Here is a 19,775-nt window from a genome sequence, read left to right on the forward strand (position 1 = left end):
AATGTCTGGGTTATTTAAACCATAATGGGTAAATATTGGACAGAACATGCTAAAAATTGACTGCTGGGTTATTATACCACATGGTTGCATAACAACAACCCAACATTGTATGTATTTTTTAATCACTATTTTAATTTCTGGGGTCATTTTTACCCCCAGGGAACTCTAACGTATACATAAAAATAGGGGTTTATGAGGGTTGAACAAAAGAGAGACAATCAATCCACATTTACACTGGGTCCTAAATTCTTTCTCCAATACAAGTTCAATTTAACCAGAAGAATCAGTTTATTAGCACACACAGTACACATAAAAAATGTACACATTTCATCCCAAGACTTGCTGCAGTTGTTTAAAGAAAACAGAAATGTGAACTCAAACATATATATTCCTAACAGCACCTAAATGTGAGAATGTTCAGTTGATCTGACGGTCTGATGGTGTCTGTGATCTTTTCTTCTGTTTAGTTCTGCTAGATGTGATGTCATAAACCAGAACAGCAACAGTAGCCACACCCACCAGAGCAGAGAACACCAATCGGATCACAGCTTCAGAAACATGACAACAGCAAACACAATCTGAGAGAACAAAATGATGACAAGCATGACATAATTTCCTGTGATTAATCACATGACAGATCACAAATGATAAATAACGTAATCTTAAATTTAAATAAAAAGCATCTTGGTTAAAAAAGATTTAATAGACAATAAAGCTGAATAATCTGCTATTAAATGAATGAGTCAGTGAATAAACACACCTGTGACACCTGAACACGTCTGACAGAAATGTTTGATGTTGAGATGTTGAGTTTGGTTTGTGATGGTATTGTTGAGTACACATCTGTATGTGTTTGTATCCTGATATTCAACCTCCAGAGATAGAGAGAGTCTGATGTTGAGATCAGACACACTGATGATGGACAATAAACTGTTTCCTTTGTACCAGGACAGACTCACATCTCTCACATCTCTCATATTCAACACTGAACACAATAACACACATGGTGATCTTTTTGTTGATGATGATGAACATTGTGTTGAGTTACTGCTGATGACAGGAACAGGCAGACGAGCTGGAAAAATTTTGGGAGCAAACAGAAATCAATTTATTATATGAGTGGATTCATATGACACATTCATATAAATCATGACACCAATATGTCAAAATGTTTTCATGCAATACACAACAACAAATCTTTACTCACCATAGACAGTAACATTAAATCTGTATGCTAAGGGCGTCTGTATGCCTCTGATGGTTACATTATAAAGTCCAGTGTGTTGAGTTGTAATGTTTGTGATGATGAGATCTCCAGTCTGATTATTCACCTGCAGTCTGTCTCTGAATCTCCCACTAAGAACATCATCATATATTGAGCTACTATTGTTTTCTTTGTTTATTGTAGCTAAACGAGTCCCTTGAGGTTCAAACCTCCACTGTATCCGATCATCTCTCTGTATTTCAGTAATATCAGTGTGTAGAGTTAGAGAATCTCCCTCCCTCACTGACAATGACTTCACTGCATCACCAAACACACCTGAACACACAAACACATTTAAAGTCATTCATCTGGAAACAGAAGTAAATGTAAATCTGATCTATAAATCATAAATAATTTAATCATTTAACTCACCCATCAGACAGCAGGAGCACAAACAGAGAAAAACAAACATGAGAAACATTTTCTTCATCACTTCAGGGGTCTGTAAAAGTCTTTCTTGAGTTTGAAAGACAATATGAGCGTGATGTGGTCGATGCTGATATTAATACTCCTGACGTTGATGACTTCCGAAGTAACACCTTTTTTTGCAGACCACTGAGGTGTTGAAGAAAATGTTTCTCATGTTGGTTTTTCTCTGTTATTGTATTTATTCTGTATTAATCAATTATTTCAGAAAGAAGTTGTGTGTTATAAAGTTAAACTCTCACCTTTATAAGAGATGTTTGATGATGACAGACTCCAGACACAAACTGATGAAGATGAAGATTTACTTACAACTCTGATCAATAAAACATCAACTACTGATGAACAAATCAATAAGAAGCAATAAGACTTTAACTAGAGAGGTTTTAAATGTAGTTTAATTACACATTTGAGTTTAGAGTCCTCTGTTGGTGAAGAGATGAAGTTCACTTACAAACACCTGCAGCTGCTCCTTCAGAGTCATGGGACTTTAAAAACAAATTCATTACATTCAAATCATGTTTAAATATATTCATAAATGTTTGTACAAGATCTGAAAGATTCATTTTAAAAGATGTTCACCTGAACACGAGTCAAAACTTCATCACACATAAAGCAACATGAAGACAATCAGGGGAGAAAGTTGTGGCTAGAAGGGATACAGCTACGGCCAGAATATCGTGAAATCGTGTTTTTATTCTAATCCTCTATCTAACCCAACATCTCGCGAGATTTGGTCGTAGCTGTATCACATCTAGCCACAACCAGAGGAGAAAGATGAGTTGAGAAATCTCACTGATATATAAAGCAGCACTATATAAAGCGCCACCTTGTGTTCAAATCTACAAATCTAATGAACCTTTTACTGATATACGATGACACTTTATACACAAGATCAAAAACACAAACTCACAGTCATCAGAAATAATAAATCATCATAATTGTAACAAATTCTTACTCTCAAGCTCAGTTATTTTATTCACTTAATGCTTTTGATTATAATACAAATTATGAATACATTTATGTGACTCATCAATCTATTAACTATTGCTCTTATACACAGTAAAACTCCCAGTGTTAATTTAACACTGCTGGGAGCATATATGGTCCCACTCTACAAAGTGTTAAATTTACACTGAATTAGTGTTAAAGTTAATGAGATAATGAAGTGATGATTAAGACATTAATGGTGAACACCTGCTGGTCATTTCGTGTCAAATCAACTTAATTTTAGAATTGTTCCTGTCTCTAAGTTTTTATTTTATTTTTCTGGAGAAAGTAATACTAACATGATGAAAAAGGTCAAAATATGAAATGCAAAAGACATATAAAAACTGCTGTGTGTATATATGATTCTATCTTACAGAGTTTTAAAAAGTTACACTGAAGCAGAGTAAAAAGCTGCCATCTTTAACTTTTGCCTCTCTATCATCATCTCTGTTTGAAACTTAAAGGGGTCATCCCAGCTAGAAATAAAAAGTTCCAAGAACGTTCCCCGAAAGCCCCCGAATGCTCCCAAAAACATTCTGCCAACGTTAAAAGCGGCTAGTTTTTTTTAAGTTCTAGGAACGTTTCTGTTGTCTGAACGTTAGAGTAATGTTACATTTTACCATTTTAAACGTTATGACAATGTCATGTTTTAATGTTCAAACAATGTTCAAAACAACAACTGTTTATTATATTGACTTGTTTGATTGTTGTGTAGATGGTGGAGAAACATTGCATTTTGTTATTTTAGAAAACATTATTTCTGAATGTTCAGTAAATATATTGCTGTAGAAAACTCAATTCACTTACTAGGTTTGGATGTTGATGTTTGTTTCATTTTGGGTCACCCTTGTTGTGATTGGTGTTTGCTTTGGTTGGTCTCTTGACACTTGGGTTTTTGCTTGCTGGTTTTTTCCTGGTTGTGTTAACTTTGTGTCAATGCACCACATGTGTTATGAACATGCCAAGTTGGTGGTGTTATTCTGTGGTTGTTGGTACATAATGGTAAAGATCATCACTTAATTTATTTACTAATCAAAACTTTATTTTCTGTCAAAAATGTAAGTGAGATCCAGCACCTTCACAGCAGTTTGTCATTAAGGAGTTTTAGAAACTTTGGACAAAAAATATCTGCTGTATAATTGGGAAGCACAAACATCAAGAATCAGACTATGAATCTCAATCATGGTGACAATTAAATGAAAAACTTCATGCTGCAATGCATGCTGGGTATTAACAAATTACAAATCTCATTCAGGACTCCCAGCATGCACCGCAGCATGGATAAATAAGGATTTTTTTTAACAATTTTAATTGCCACCATGGTTGAGATTCATAGTCTGATTCTTGATGTTTGGGCATCCCAACTATACAGCGGATATTTTTTGTCCAAAGTTTCTAAAACTCCTTAATGACAAACTGCTGTAAAAGAGTTGGATCTAATATACAATATTGGCAGGAAATAAACTTTTGATTAGTAAATGAATTAGGTGATGATCTTTAGAGTTATACCAACTACCACAGAAATACATTAATAACTTTTCATAACAAATGTGGTGCATTAACACAAAGTTAACACAACCAGGAAAAAACTAGTAGGCAAAAAGTCAAGTGTCAAGAGACCAACTAAAACAAACACGAATCACAATAAGGGTGACTTAAAATGAAACATCAACATCTAAACCTAATAAGTGAATTGAGTTTTCTACAGCAATATATTTACTGCATACAGAAATAATGTTTTATAAAATAATAAAATGCAATGTTTCTCTATCATTTACATAACAATCAAACAAGTCAATATAATAAACAGCTGTTGTTTTAAACATTGTGTGAACATTAAAACATGACATTGTCATAACGTTTAAAAATGGTAAAATGTAACGTTACTCTAACGTTCAGACAACAGAAACGTTCCTAGAACTTAAAAAAAAACTAGCCGCTTTTAACGTTGGCAGAATGTTTTTGGGAACATTCGGGAACTTTCAGGGAACGTTCTTAGAACTTTTTATTTCTAGCTGGGATATGATGAAAATGTTAGCATTGCCACTTTGTAGGTTTGAGCAAAAATGTGTCGTTTTGGGTGTGTTTTTTAAAATGCAAATGAGCGGATGAAGTGCAAACACTGATCACAATGATGGTGGTTTATTGTAATTGAAACTCTATTGTGCTGTCAATGTCACAAGCCAGGGGCTGGCCACTAATGGTTAAGCCACGCCCCTTCTAAACTTCCACCTCGAGGAGGTCCCCAAAACCAACCCAATGACCAGACAACAACGAGTACAGGTAAGTATAAAATATTCTTTATTTATTTAAATATTTAAAATATATGGGGACTTGGGGAAAGGGGAATTAAAACTAAGGTCAGGATCTGTCCTCCAGAGGGGGGGGGGGGGTTTACGTCGGGGAACGGGCTCCCGCCTCTGGTTCTCTCTGCCCGTGGCGCGCTCCTCTTCCTTCCTGGAGGCAGAATAAAATCACAATGAGTATTGGAATGTACTGTTTCCTATCCGTGTACCTGCGTGTAGTTCGCGGCGCTCCGCCGTCTTCCCACGCAGCTCCTTGGTTGTCGACTCACTCTCCCTTCCTGTTCTCTCTTTCTCTCCACAGGCTACAGCTGGGACATGAAGACACAGTGGATCGTTCTCACGAGAGTCTCCTCACCTCTCCACCGGCTACAGCTGGGACATGAAGACACAGTGGATCGTTCTCACGAGAGTCTCCTCACCTCTCCACCGACTACAGCTTCTGGGTAAGTCTGAATTCTTCTTCTCGACTCGTTGCTTTAGCGCTCACACCTGTTCTCTCTCTTCCTCCACAGACGACAGCTGGGACACAAAGGCACAGTGAATCGATCTCCAATTTGTTCTCTCACCTCGTCGCTGACTACAGCTTCTGGTACGTATGGTTCTCCTTCACAACTGGTCTCCTTAGAGCTCACGCTTGTTCTCTCTCTTCCTCCGCAGACGACAGCTGGGACACAAGGGCACAGTGAATCGTTCTCAATTTGTTCTCTCACCTCGTCGCTGACTACAGCTTCTGGTACGTATGGTTCTCCTTCACAACTGGTCTCCTTAGAGCTCACGCTTGTTCTCTCTCTTCCTCTGCAGACGACAGCTGGGACACAAGGACACAGTGAATCGTTCTCAATTTGTTCTCTCACCTCGTCGCTGACTACAGCTTCTGGCAGGGGCGTCATGCACCATTTTTTTTTAAGGGGGCACAGTGTCAACAGCTCACAGTAATTTGTGTATACACAGTCATCAAACGAAATATTATAGAGCTTTCAGTCTTTTCCATGGCACTTACATTTCTAACAATCTGAAAACCCCTGCTTTCATGCAAAAACCTCCAAAATAAGAGTGATGACTAACTTTAATATCAAATACTATTCAATCGGAATAATGACACATTTGCATCATATTTACATCTGAAACGGCATGTTTTATTTAAGTCTTAATGGCTTGTTTAATTGTGTCATTAATGCATTTTGCACAACAACTACATTATCATATAAAATTAATGTAATTTTAAATCGATAAAGTATATAAACAACGAAAATGACATAAGCTATAGCCACGTGATTGATTTTAATGTTCAATAATGATTTTAAAAAATATGTTTAGATAAAATTATTAGAGGAACGGATTTTGCATTAAATTTTACCTCATGTGAGCATGTGAGATTCTGCGCCCGCGATAACTCTGGCAAACTTAGGCGTTGTGCCAAGAAGATGAATCTCTACTAATATAACGTTGAGACGGTCACATTTTAAACCATACATTTTCTACACAGAGGAGGTTAACTGCACATTACCATACTGGGGTTTGGAAATGTTGTGAGCGTTTCTAACACGTTTTAATTCCTCAGATAGCCAAATGCAGCAGCAAGTCAGCAACAGCAGAGAGCTCGTGACGTGAGCGCGCCCAGACGCTGATGACGTCTGCGACTGCGCAGCTGCCGCCAGAATAAAAGTAATGTAACATGATCAAAACACTATCAAAATGGCGAAAATCTCCGAAAAGTGACAAGGATGCAGCACATAATGTATAATATTGTGCATATTAAACAGATTAAAAGTCAAATAACAGATTAATGGAAGCTTATTTGATTTTGAGGTTGGATGCAAAATCCATTGGCTCAAAAAAACCAAGGGGGCAGTTGCCCCCTCAGTTTGAATGGGCATGACGCCTCTGGCTTCTGGTACGTATGGTTCTCCTTCACAACTGGTCTCCTTAGAGCTCACGCTTGTTCTCTCTCTTCCTCCGCAGACGACAGCTGGGACACAAGGACACAGTGAATCGTTCTCAATTTGTTCTCTCACCTCGTCGCTGACTACAGCTTCTGGTACGTATGGTTCTCCTTCACAACTGGTCTCCTTAGAGCTCACGCTTGTTCTCTCTCTTCCTCCACAGACGACAGCTGGGACACAAAGGGACAGTGAATCGTTCTCAATTTGTTCTCTCACCTCGTCGCTGACTACAGTTTCTGGTGCGTATGGTTCTCCTTCACAACTGGTCTCCTTAGAGCTCACGCTTGTTCTCTCTCTTCCTCCACAGACAACAGCTGGGACACAAGGCACAGTGAATCGCTCTCAATTTGTTCTCTCACCTCGTCGCTGACTACAGCTTCTGGTACGTATGGTTCTCCTTCACAACTGGTCTCCTTAGAGCTCACGCTTCCTTAGGTTGACTTCTCCTTACGATAATTCCAGCTACACAGATAAACGGTTTCTCCAGTCGTCAATACCACCGTTGCACAAATGGGTACTCACGATAGCACGTTCCTTCTTCCTTCACTTCGTTCATACAAGGTCAGTCTCCGTTTACTTTCCAACCCATAAGGTCTTCAATATCTCCATCAGCCGAAATCCCACGATGCACAAAGAGAGAGAGAGCAAGTCCAACGATCCGACTGGCGTACCAGGCGAGCTCAACTCAGCGCTACGGCACACACCAACACCGGTGATAACAACAACTCCTAAACTGTGGTTTAAACTGTTCTTAAGTACTCACCTGGGTGTTGCCTTCATCCAATCACCCGGCGCTCCTGTTAATAACCCACAGCTGTCCGTAGTTTGGCTGATTACAGCCCTCGCGGTACTACCGGATGTCCGGTGTTTTCTTTTTCCGGTCCGGGCGGAAACATCCGGGCGGAACCAAACTTTCCCAACTTTTGGTTCCGCCCAAAAGATCGTCACTCCTGTGACATCCTCCCCCGCCAATGCATTCTAGTCCCTGGAATGCCTCGGTGTCGTCCACTCACCGTACCGGGCCGGGGGACGTCCTCGGTTCTCCCGTTGGGAGCGTCTCACGGGCGAATCGGGTTCAACTGGCTCGGGTGCTAACTCTGGTTGCATCTGGGCAGCCGGGGGTTCAGCCGGCTCGGGTGCCGGTTCTGGCTGCATCTGGGCAGCCGGGGGTAGCGCCACCACAGGTCGACCCGGTACCACAGCCCATCCCTCCGTCCAGGGGGCCGCCGGCACTGGTTCTGTGGGCCCCTCCTTCACGGCCTCGAGGTAGTTCGGACAGGGGCGAAGCATATTCCGATGTACCACCCGTTCGGGGCCAGGTTTTCCCTCGGGCCGGATGGTATACACCGGTTGTCCCGGCCTCTGCTGCTTGCAGACCACATACGGGATAGCCTCCCAGCGGTCGCTCAGCTTTCCTTTCCCCTGTCGCCGGTTATCCCTCGCCAGGACCCTCTCACCTGGTAACAGGGGGGCCTCTCGAGCAGTCCGATTGTACAACCGTTTGTTCCTTTCTCCCGCCGTCTGTATCTTCTTTGACACTTGCTCATACGCAAAGTGTAAACGCTGGTGGTGGCGCCCCACCCACTCCGTCACACTCACTTCTTCCCGGTCCGCTGCTACTCCCAAGACCGGGTCAGTGGGCATCCGTACGTGCCTGCCGAACATCAGGTAAGTAGGGGCGTACCCCGTCGTGCTATGAACACTGTTATTGTATGCTTGCAGAAGATTTGGTAAAGCACTCACCCAGTCGCTCTGCTGTCGTTGATCCAACGTCCCCAGTAGCCCCAATAGGGTCTGATTAAACCTCTCACAGCTTCCATTTCCCTGGGGATGATACGATGTCGTATGGGTTTTAGTGCATCCATACAACTGGCATAACTCACGGATTACCTTAGATTCAAAATTGGCCCCATGATCGGAGTGCAGAAACTCGGGACATCCAAATGTCTGAAACACATTTCGCCATAGAGCTGTGGCGGTGGTGTTGGCTGTCTGATCAAGCGTCGGGACTGCCCAGGCGTATTTAGTAAACAGGTCAGTGATCACCAGGATGTTCTGATAACGGTCCTGAGGGCGGCCCAGCGTCAGGAAATCCATTGCCATTATGTGGAGGGGGGCTTTTGCATGGATGGGTACCATCGGCACTCGGGCCTCTCGTCTAGATTTGAACAGTATGCACCGGGGGCAGGCTTGAATTGAGTCATGCACAGATGCCTCCAGCCCAGGCCAGTAAAAGAATCTCCGTAGTAGGGATACGGTCCTCTCCTGTCCCTGGTGTCCCAACTGGTCATGATAGGCTGTGACTAATGCGTTTACCTGGTCGGCGGGTACCACGATCTGGCTCACTTCCTCACCCGACTTCGGGTCGCGGGTCTTCCTACAAAGCACCCCTTCCTGTAGCTCCAGCTTCTCCCACTGTCCCAGTAATCTTCTCCCAATCTCCGTCTGGGCCAGTCTTTCCGCCGACGTCGGCCGTTTGCCCTGCTCTACCCACCTCTTCACCTGGCACACGTCCCGATCCTGGGCCTGCCTCTCTATCCAGCGGCGGGGGTCCCACCCCCAGTTCCCTGGCACGGCCTCCTGCTGGCCTCCTGGCGCCTCCACGGCCCCGATCATATAGCCTTCCTCCTGGCTATCTTCCTTTCGATACCCCCGGCATCTGGGGCTCTTTACCTCCGGTAGTCTCGAGAGGACATCTGCGTTCGTATGCTCTCGCCCGGGCCGATACTGCAGTTGATAATCGAAATTTGCCAGCTGAGCCACCCACCGCTGTTCCACGGCCCCCAGCTTTGCCGTCTGTAAATGTACCAGAGGGTTGTTATCTGTGATGACTGTTACCTTGGCTCCCCAAAGATAGTCCTTGAACTTCTCGCTCAAGGCCCACTTCAGGGCCAGCAGTTCTAGTTTAAAGGAGCTGTAATTGGCATCATTCCTCTCTGCCGGGTGGAGGCTTCGGCTCGCATAAGCGATTACCCGCTCTGTTCCTTCTTGCCGTTGGGCCAGTACTGCCCCCAGTCCCAGATTGCTCGCGTCTGTATACAAGACAAAAGGTTTAGAAAAGTCAGCGTACGCCAAGATGGGGGCCTGTAGCAATTCCTGCTTCAGCCTCTGAAAAGCCATCTCGCAATCATTACCCCAGTTAATAGAGGGTGATTCACGGCCCCGGCTTCGCCCCGTGCCAACCAGCAACTGGTTAAGGGGCTTGGCGATCTTCGAGAAATCCTTAATAAATCGCTGATAATATCCCACGAACCCCAGAAAGGATCGTACTTGCCTTACAGTCTTCGGTGCATTCCAATCCTTTACCGCAGAGACCTTCTCGGGGTCCACGGCCACCCCTGCTGCGCTGACCACATGGCCTAGGAATTTCACTTCTCGCCGCAGCAGATGGCATTTGTCCGGCTGCAGCTTCAGCCCATATCTCTCCATAGCTCGAAAGACTTCCTCTAGGTGCCGGAGGTGTGAGTCGAAATCTGGGGAATACACAATCACATCATCCAAATATACCAATACTGACTCCATCAACTGACCTCCAAGGCAGCGTTGCATCAAGCGTTGGAACGTGGCCGGAGCGTTGCAGAGCCCGAAAGGCATCCGGTCCCATTCAAATAATCCGAACGGGGTCGTGAAGGCAGTCTTCTCCCTGTCTGCCTCGGCTACTTGCACCTGCCAATATCCGCTGGCCAGATCTAGAGTAGAGTACCAGGCCGACTGCGTGAGACTAGCAAGGGAGTCTTCAATTCGTGGTAAAGGAAACGCGTCCTTCTTTGTTACCAGGTTCAGCTTGCGATAGTCCACACAGAACCTCCAGGCTCCCGTCTTCTTCTGCACGAGCACGATGGGGGCCGCCCAGGGGCTACTACTCTCCTTGACGATGCCCCGGCCCAACAGGCCCTGCAGGAGCGTGCGTACCTCCGCATACAAGGTAGGTGGGATGGGTCGGTACCTTTCCCTACTTGGCCCTGCGTCCCCCGTGGGGATGTGGTGTTCCACCACCCTGGTGCATCCGTAGTCCTCATCGTGCCTTGCAAACACGTGTTGCCACTTCCGAAGGAGTGCCTGCAGTTTCTGTGCCTGTACCTGTCCCAGGTCGTCCCCTTGTAATGACTCACCCGCTAGATGTTTTGGCACACCTCTCCCCGGGTCACTTGACGGGGCATCCATTTGAGTCAGGGCCACCTCGATCACAGTGGGGCACACCTGACCGAAGCTGACGTCCCTCTCTTCCCTCACCTGGTGAGGCGTGACCATCGTCAGCCAGGCCAGTCGTTGATGTCGGTATAGTTGTACTGCATAGGGGTGCTCGTTTCGTACCCTCACAGGGATTCTCCCCCGGTGGATCGCCGCTAGTCCCCGTGCTACCTCCACCTGTGGGCAATCCGTGTGTGGCTCGACCAACACCCACTCCTCTGGGTTCGCTTCCCGAAGGGGCACTCTCGCCCATATGATAGCCTCACTCCTAGGGGGAATAGACAAAGCAAAACGACACATTACTCTTCCCACTTCCTCCCGATCTCTACGCACCTGGTTCATTTGGACCCGGCGGCAGTCAGCCACTACGCGCTCCCACTTGGGCCTCTCCGCAGGTGAGATCCTTGGACCAGGCCTAGCCTGGAATATCTCTTCCCAGCATTCGGAGAGGACATTCATGCCCAATAGGGCGCGGTGGGCGCCCAAACACTTATCTTCAACAATGATCACACCTTTTTGGGGGACGACTACCCCATGAACTTCAAGATCCGTCAGGCGATAGCCAATGTAGGGAATTTCTAGGCCATTAGCGCCCTTCAATGTCAGCCAGGGGGCCTCCGTTCCTTGTGTTCCTTCCTGTCCGAATATCTCCTTGGAGAGGCTTTCTGCAAACATCGTTACTTGTGAGCCCGTGTCCACCAGGCACTGAATCCACTTGCCACACACTTTTACCTCTGCCACCGGGCTATGCCCGACCATCTGTTGCCTAGAGCTGTCCCTTCTTCCCGGGTCTTCTCGAGGGGTCCCGGGCACACGACCCACTGTGGCCGGTCGTCCTAAAAACCCCCTTCAGATGCCCTGCGGGGCCCACACTGACGGCTATAATGTCCTGGCTCACCACAACGGTTGCAAATCGGCCGCCCCTGGTCATCCCATTCGAACCGGGGCCAATTATAGCGGCTTGGTCGTCCAGGTGGCTCTCGGCTCCTCTCCGAGTATACTCGCTCTCGGGGTGCCGGCCTTGGTTCCTCCCGCGCCCTACCTTGGCGCAGTTCCCCCAGAAGAGTCTTTGATAATTCCGACATCTGTTCCCGGACGTCCTTCAAAAGTTCTGCTTTCAAAGCCTGCTTCCAATCCGTGCGCTCAGGTTGTGTTGGCATGCTTTCGTTTATAGCCGCACATACTGGGGCCTCACTTACTTCAACCTCGTCGCCCTCCAAAGCTAGCGCCTCCTTCTTTAGGTCTTCAAATGTGAGGTCGGGGTCCCTCCGAAACTGGACCCTCAGACTTTGTCTCACGGGGCCCTCTTTCATCCCCAGAAGGAATTGGTCGCGCAACAAGGTTTCTCCGTCTCCTAGCCCATGATCGCGGCGAGTCTGCAGCCGGGTGAACTGCTCTCGCAGTCTCAGGGCAAAAGCTCTAATGGGTTGTCGGGGGCCTTGCTTACAGTTAAAAAATTGGGAACGGAGGACGGCTACGGGGGTGTGATCACCATATTGCTCGGTGAGAAACTGGAATATAGTTTGGGCATTGGCTCGGACAGCTTCAGGAGCGGCCTGTACTTCTCGCCGCGCCTCTCCCTCTAGGGAGTTCAGCACGAACTGGAGCCGCTGGGCCACGCTAAGGCCTTGTAGGTCGGCGAGATACTCCAACTGGGCCTTCCATTCTGTCAATCGTACTCCCGACTCTGTCCCTCCATACTTTTGCACCCAAGGGCTGCCCATAAAGACAGGCACCGCACGGGGTTGGGCTGCGGGCCCCGCGTTGTCGGTCATTGGGCTAGTCTGGTTACTCAACTCGAGGTGGAACCCTGCCGACTACGCCAAAATCTGTCACAAGCCAGGGGCTGGCCACTAATGGTTAAGCCACGCCCCTTCTAAACTTCCACCTCAAGGAGGTCCCCAAAACCAACCCAATGACCAGACAACAACGAGTACAGGTAAGTATAAAATATTCTTTATTTATTTAAATATTTAAAATATATGGGGACTTGGGGAAAGGGAAATTAAAACTAAGGTCAGGATCTGTCCTCCAGAGGGGGGGGGGGTTTACGTCGGGGAACGGGCTCCCGCCTCTGGTTCCCTCTGCCCGTGGCGCGCTTCTCTTCCTTCCTGGAGGCAGAATAAAATCACAATGAGTATTGGCATGTACTGTTTCCTATCCGTGTACCTGCGTGTAGTTCGCGGCGCTCCGCCGTCTTCCCACGCAGCTCCTTGGTTGTCGACTCACTCTCCCTTCCTGTTCTCTCTTTCTCTCCACAGGCTACAGCTGGGACATGAAGACACAGTGGATCGTTCTCACGAGAGTCTCCTCACCTCTCCACCGGCTACAGCTGGGACATGAAGACACAGTGGATCGTTTTCACGAGAGTCTCCTCACCTCTCCACCGACTACAGCTTCTGGGTAAGTCTGAATTCTTCTTCTCGACTCGTTGCTTTAGCGCTCACACCTGTTCTCTCTCTTCCTCCACAGACGACAGCTGGGACACAAAGGCACAGTGAATCAACTCCAATTTGTTCTCTCACCTCGTCGCTGACTACAGCTTCTGGTGCGTATGGTTCTCCTTCACAACTGGTCTCCTTAGAGCTCACGCTTGTTCTCTCTCTTCCTCCGCAGACGACAGCTGGGACACAAGGGCACAGTGAATCGTTCTCAATTTGTTCTCTCACCTCGTCGCTGACTACAGCTTCTGGTACGTATGGTTCTCCTTCACAACTGGTCTCCTTAGAGCTCACGCTTGTTCTCTCTCTTCCTCTGCAGACGACAGCTGGGACACAAGGACACAGTGAATCGTTCTCAATTTGTTCTCTCACCTTGTCACTGACTACAGCTTCTGGTACGTATGGTTCTCCTTCACAACTGGTCTCCTTAGAGCTCACGCTTGTTCTCTCTCTTCCTCCGCAGACGACAGCTGGGACACAAGGGCACAGTGAATCGTTCTCAATTTGTTCTCTCACCTCGTCGCTGACTACAGCTTCTGGTACGTATGGTTCTCCTTCACAACTGGTCTCCTTAGAGCTCACGCTTGTTCTCTCTCTTCCTCTGCAGACGACAGCTGGGACACAAGGACACAGTGAATCGTTCTCAATTTGTTCTCTCACCTTGTCACTGACTACAGTTTCTGGTACGTATGGTTCTCCTTCACAACGGGTCTCCTTAGAGCTCACGCTTGTTCTCTCTCTTCCTCCGCAGACGACAGCTGGGACACAAGGACACAGTGAATCGTTCTCAATTTGTTCTCTCACCTCGTCGCTGACTACAGCTTCTGGTACGTATGGTTCTCCTTCACAACTGGTCTCCTTAGAGCTCACGCTTGTTCTCTCTCTTCCTCCACAGACGACAGCTGGGACACAAAGGGACAGTGAATCGTTCTCAATTTGTTCTCTCACCTCGTCGCTGACTACAGTTTCTGGTGTTTACTGAACACATTATTTGTTGTAAAGGTTGTTAAAGCAAAGTTTATAAAGTTTTTATAACAGAGATTGTAGATTGAAGTAAATTGTTTACACAGTAAAAAAATTCAGTATTCATGGAAAATAAAATGTTGACCAAATATATATTCTCTATTGGTTTTAACTTACAGAGCTTTTCAAATTTTATTGTTAACAATACTTGCCGGAAAGTTTATATTGTGCCTCATGTGCAGATATCATGAATCACCCCATTAATCGCAACAAGGGTGACATAATTTATGTTGCAATGCATGATGGGAGTCATGAGTTTTATACTATGGTGGATCCCAGCATGCTTTGCAACATTATGTTTGTCACCATGATTCCGATTAGTGGGGTGATTCATGATATCTGCACGTGAGGCAAAAAAGCTTTTCCAGCAAGTATTTAACAATAAAATTTGATCCGAGGAAAGCTATGTTACTGAAGTCCAATAGAGAATATATATTTGATCAACATCTAATTTTCTATGAACACTGATTTTTTTTACTGTGTGAACAACTTACTTAAATATACAATCTCTGTTATAAAAACTTTATAAACTTTGCTTTAACAACCTTTACAACAAATAATGTGTTCAGTAAACACTGTTGCAAAGACATCAAAAAGAAAACAAGAGTCAACCCACCCAACTAAAGGAACCACTGATCACCATAATGGTGACCAAACTATTTTAAAGTAGACAAAAGTCAGTCTGGTTTGTAATAAGAGAGATGTCTTTTCAGTTGATTTCATCTAAGGCAGTGACTGGAAGTTGTTGTAGTTCTGCTCATTATCACCAGGTGTCTTCAATAATCAAATAATCACTCAAATGATTGCTTAATTATCTAATTAACTCTAACACTGCTTCGGTGTTACTTTTAACACCCTGCTGGTGGTACCCATATAAACACCGAGCCGGTGTTAATTTAACACCGGGGATTTTGCTGTGCAGGGCAGTTTCCCAGACACCCTGTCTGGGAAACTGCCCTGCACAGCAAAATCCCCGGTTTTGGTTCTGCAAAAAAGTCCTCCGATGATGTAATATGACGATTTTTGCATCATCGGAGGACTTTTTTGCAGAACCAAAATGCAGATATCTCTCCTCTCAGGGGGAAATGATGGAGGGAAACATGGTCATTCAGTAATACTGCCGGGTTTCTACAGATACAAAGCTGAATGCTAAATCGGTGAAGTATCCCTTTAACATTAAAATCGATGCATGGGGATAATTTGTATTAATTTTTGAAATACCCATCACTCTTAAATGTCGCATGTCCCTTAAATCAAGGCTTCACAATTTAGTTCCTTTCACATCGTTTTAATCATTAAATTCGATCAGTTTTACTTTCATTCAATAAAGCACATGTTCTGTAACATTTACATGTGCCTTAAACACTGCGAAACAATTTTGCTATATTTTTAAATATTTTTTGAAAAGATGACTAACTAGAAAATCGTTTCTGAACCTATAGCTTGGGCGCCATCTTTTTGCATTAGAATAGGCCTACATTTTAAAATATCAAAATAGGCCAACATATTTTGTTTTAAAATATATTCTAAAACCTGGTTAAATTATTTTGGAGTAGCCTAGTAGGCCTTCTCCACAGTTTGTTCATTTTCTATATGCATCATTGTTGCATGTTTTTACGGTTCTATTCTGAATAAACAAACAGCGCAGTTTACATGCTTCGTCCTTGTTGCATTAGCTCATTAAGATAATTCTAAACAGATTTCTGTAATTCAAAAAACTCTGAATTGTAGTTGAGAACGTCAAGGCGCACTATTAAAACATTGTCGGTAATGTGTCAGTCGGGCTGGGCTCGGACACAACGTGCAGGGGCTTCGGTTATGGTTTTTTGTGCCCGATCGAAGCTCTAATACAGATTATGTTGACGCTGTAAAAGTTTCGAATATTTATTTATTTTTTATCAAACATATTCAACACTTTTTTACATTAGCCAGGGGATGAAAGAGAAAAATAATTTAATAAAAACATGGAAATGCTGACATACATTAATACATTTAGCAGCTTTCTTGTTTATCAGATTATTAATAGATTTTAGGTAGCCTATTGCTTAACTTCTAATAGAAAAATACGGAATAATGGTTTATAATCATCATATTTACATTTATTTATAATAAACGTTGCAAACAAAAGTAACACATTAATCAAATAATATTTCGTATGTAATACGATATCATAAGAGAAAAAAACTAATTAAATATTTTCCAAAGTCTTAAGACAAATATATGAATTCTAACAAAAGAGCACAAATCTAACCATTTTTTTTCTTTTTTTAAATAAGGACAACTCCAAAACAAATGAAAAAAATTTCTGCATTTTGACCACAAAAGGTACAAAACAAAAAGTTTCGAATATGCCTACCTGCAATACTGCAATATTGCCACAAGGAAACGTGCGTACGTCAAGTCGGAACCTGACGTGGAGGTAAGTACTTTTCCACGTCAAAGACAAGTTTTATAAATCTGAGCGTTTGAGTGGATTTGAGCGTACGCACGGTCTTAGATCAAATCTGTGCGTAAAAACTCTTTATAAATGAGGCCCCAGGACTAGGCCTTAGTTATATTAGGACATTTAGTAGTTTTTACAAACATACTTACAAAAAAATAATACTGGTGTGCATCTTGAGACAAAACAACTAAACTGATATATGTTAAGATTGGTCAATGAAAGATGTTTTTAAATTCAAACAAGCATTTTAGTCTGGGACTATATAAGCCCTGTCTGGGAAATTGCACATACAACATTTAAAGGTGCAGTGTTTAATTTTTAGAAGGATCTCTTGACAGAAATGCAAAATAATATACAAAACTTCATTATCATGGGTGTGTAACGACCTTTAATAATAATAAATCATTACGTTTTTATTACTTTAAAATAAGATGTTTTAACTAGATGCACGAGGGTCCCCTTACGTGGAAGTCGCCATTTTGTGCCACCACGTTTCTACAGAAGCCCTTAACGGACAAACTTTTTTTGTTTCTGACGGTGACATGTTTTTCCGGTGGTGGCTACTGTAGCTTCTCTATGTGTTTCAAAAGCGAGGGGTGAGTTGTGGGCTGAGCTGTTGGTTGCAATTCGTAACCTCACCACTAGATGCCGCTAAAATGTACACACTGCACCTTTAATAATACAACATTGCAAGAATAATTGTAGTTTATTATCAATCTGCAGTAGTTACAAAGTTACATTTTCAGTTCTGCATTCATTAGTTTTAATGCAACTCATCTTTCACTATTTTAAGAATCTCAGTGTCTCATCCAGCTCTCTGTTTCGTGTACTTTGAACCCAATTGGTGACCCTCAATAAATGTTTGTAGTAGGACTGCACTGACAGTGAAACTCAAATCCTAAACATTGACTTTACAGGCCAGAAAACAACTTCATAAATTATATATTTGATCCAATAATACTGTATCTTTGACATTAACTGTGCTTTAAGTTGTATTTAAAGAAAACAAATAGTTAAAAAAGTACAGAAATGTGAACTCAAACTTTTAAAGCCACACCAGCACCTAAATGTGAGAATGTTCAGTTGATCAGAAACGGTCTGATGGTGTCTGTGATCTTTTCTTCAGTTTTGATCTGCTAGACATGATCTCATAAACCAGAACAGCAACAGTAACCACACCCACCAGAGCAGAGACGACCAATCGGATCACAGCTTCAGAACCATAACAACAGCAAAAACAGTCTGAAAAAACAAAAGAACAAAATTATGACAAGTATGACATAATTTCCTGTGGTTATTCACATGGCAGATCAGATCACAAATTGTATAATACTTAAAAAATTCATCTTACATTTTAATTAAAAAAAGAGTCAGTGAATAAACACAAACATCACCTGAACACGTCTGACAGAGATGAGTGATGTTGAGATGTTGAGTTTGGTTTGTGATGGTATTGTTGAGTACACATCTGTATGTGTTTGTATCCTGATATTCAACCTCCAGAGGTAGAGAGAGTCTGATGTTGAGATCAGACACACTGATGCTGGACAATAAACTGTTTCCTTTGTACCAGGACAGACTCACATCTCTCATATTCAACACTGAACACAATAATGAACAATTTGAACATTGTGAAGAATCTCTGCTGATGACAGGAACGGGCAGACGAGCTGAAAACCATTTGGGACAGAAATCATTTTATTATATGAGTGGAATCATAATATGACACATTCATGTAAGCATGTAAGATCATGCAGCTAATATGTCAAAATATGTTCATGTAAAACAGAACAACAAATCTTTACTCACCATAGACAATAACATTGAATCTGTATGAGATCTCTGTAGCGCTGCTGATGCTCAGTTTATAATCTCCAGTGTGATGAGTTGTGATGTTTGTGATGATGAGATCTCCAGTCTGATTATTCATCTGCAGTCTGTCTCTGAATATCCCATCAAGAACATTATCATATATTGAGATCTCTTTGAATCCTTTAATGCTAGCTATACAAGTTTTGCTTGGTCCAAACCTCCACACTATCAGATTATATCTCTGTATTTCAGTAATATCAACGTGTAGAGTAACAGAATCTCCCTCCATCACTGACACTGACTTCACTTCATCACCAAACACATCTGAACACACAAACACATTTAAAGTAATTCATCTGGAAACAGAAATAAATGTAAATCTGATCTATAAATCATAAATCATGTATAACTCACCCATCAGACAGCAGAAGCACAAACAGAGAAAAACAAACATGAGAAACATTTTCTTCATCACTTCAGGGGTCTGTAAAAATCTTACGTGAGTTTGAAAGACAATATGAGCGTGATGTGGTCGATGCTGATGACTTCCGTTGCATTTAACAACTGAACGAGACCACCATCAGTTTCACACACATGTCATCTCTCTAAAACTAATCTGATCATCCTGCACTAAATTAGTTAAATGTAATATAATTAACATATAGCTTTAAAATATTAAGTAGAAATAAAGCTTTGTTTTCAAATGTATTCAAGTAAAAAAGAAAGTTAAAACTTGTCTTCTGCATGAGTTATAACATCATTCAATAGGTGGAAAGTAATGTGGTTTTGTTGTGTTGGTGGACGTGAGATGTGTGGTTGTCTGTTAGTTGATGTTTGTGTGTGCATTTGAGTGGTGTGAACAGATATGTGACAACCATTTTCCTGTCCAGCTTTAATTTTACACAAAGTGCTATCACAGTGAGCTTTGTGAAATATTAA

At 43.2% G+C, this 19,775-nt stretch overlaps 1 protein-coding gene across 1 annotated transcript; it reads right to left on the bottom strand.

The window, feature by feature from the left end:
* Positions 1-404: 404 nt before the first annotated feature.
* Positions 405-1,581, bottom strand: LOC129452898 (uncharacterized). The gene is made up of 3 exons (XM_073861606.1): positions 1,208-1,581; positions 770-1,075; positions 405-578 (listed from the first exon to the last, which is right to left on the bottom strand). Exons 1-3 carry the CDS (start codon positions 1,566-1,568, stop codon positions 418-420), a joined length of 828 nt encoding a protein of 275 aa, XP_073717707.1. The 5' UTR covers positions 1,569-1,581; the 3' UTR covers positions 405-417.
* Positions 1,582-19,775: the final 18,194 nt, after the last annotated feature.

This window comes from Misgurnus anguillicaudatus, chromosome 23, assembly GCF_027580225.2.
Source record: "Misgurnus anguillicaudatus chromosome 23, ASM2758022v2, whole genome shotgun sequence".
In the NCBI taxonomy this organism is placed as follows: Eukaryota; Metazoa; Chordata; class Actinopteri; order Cypriniformes; family Cobitidae; genus Misgurnus; species Misgurnus anguillicaudatus.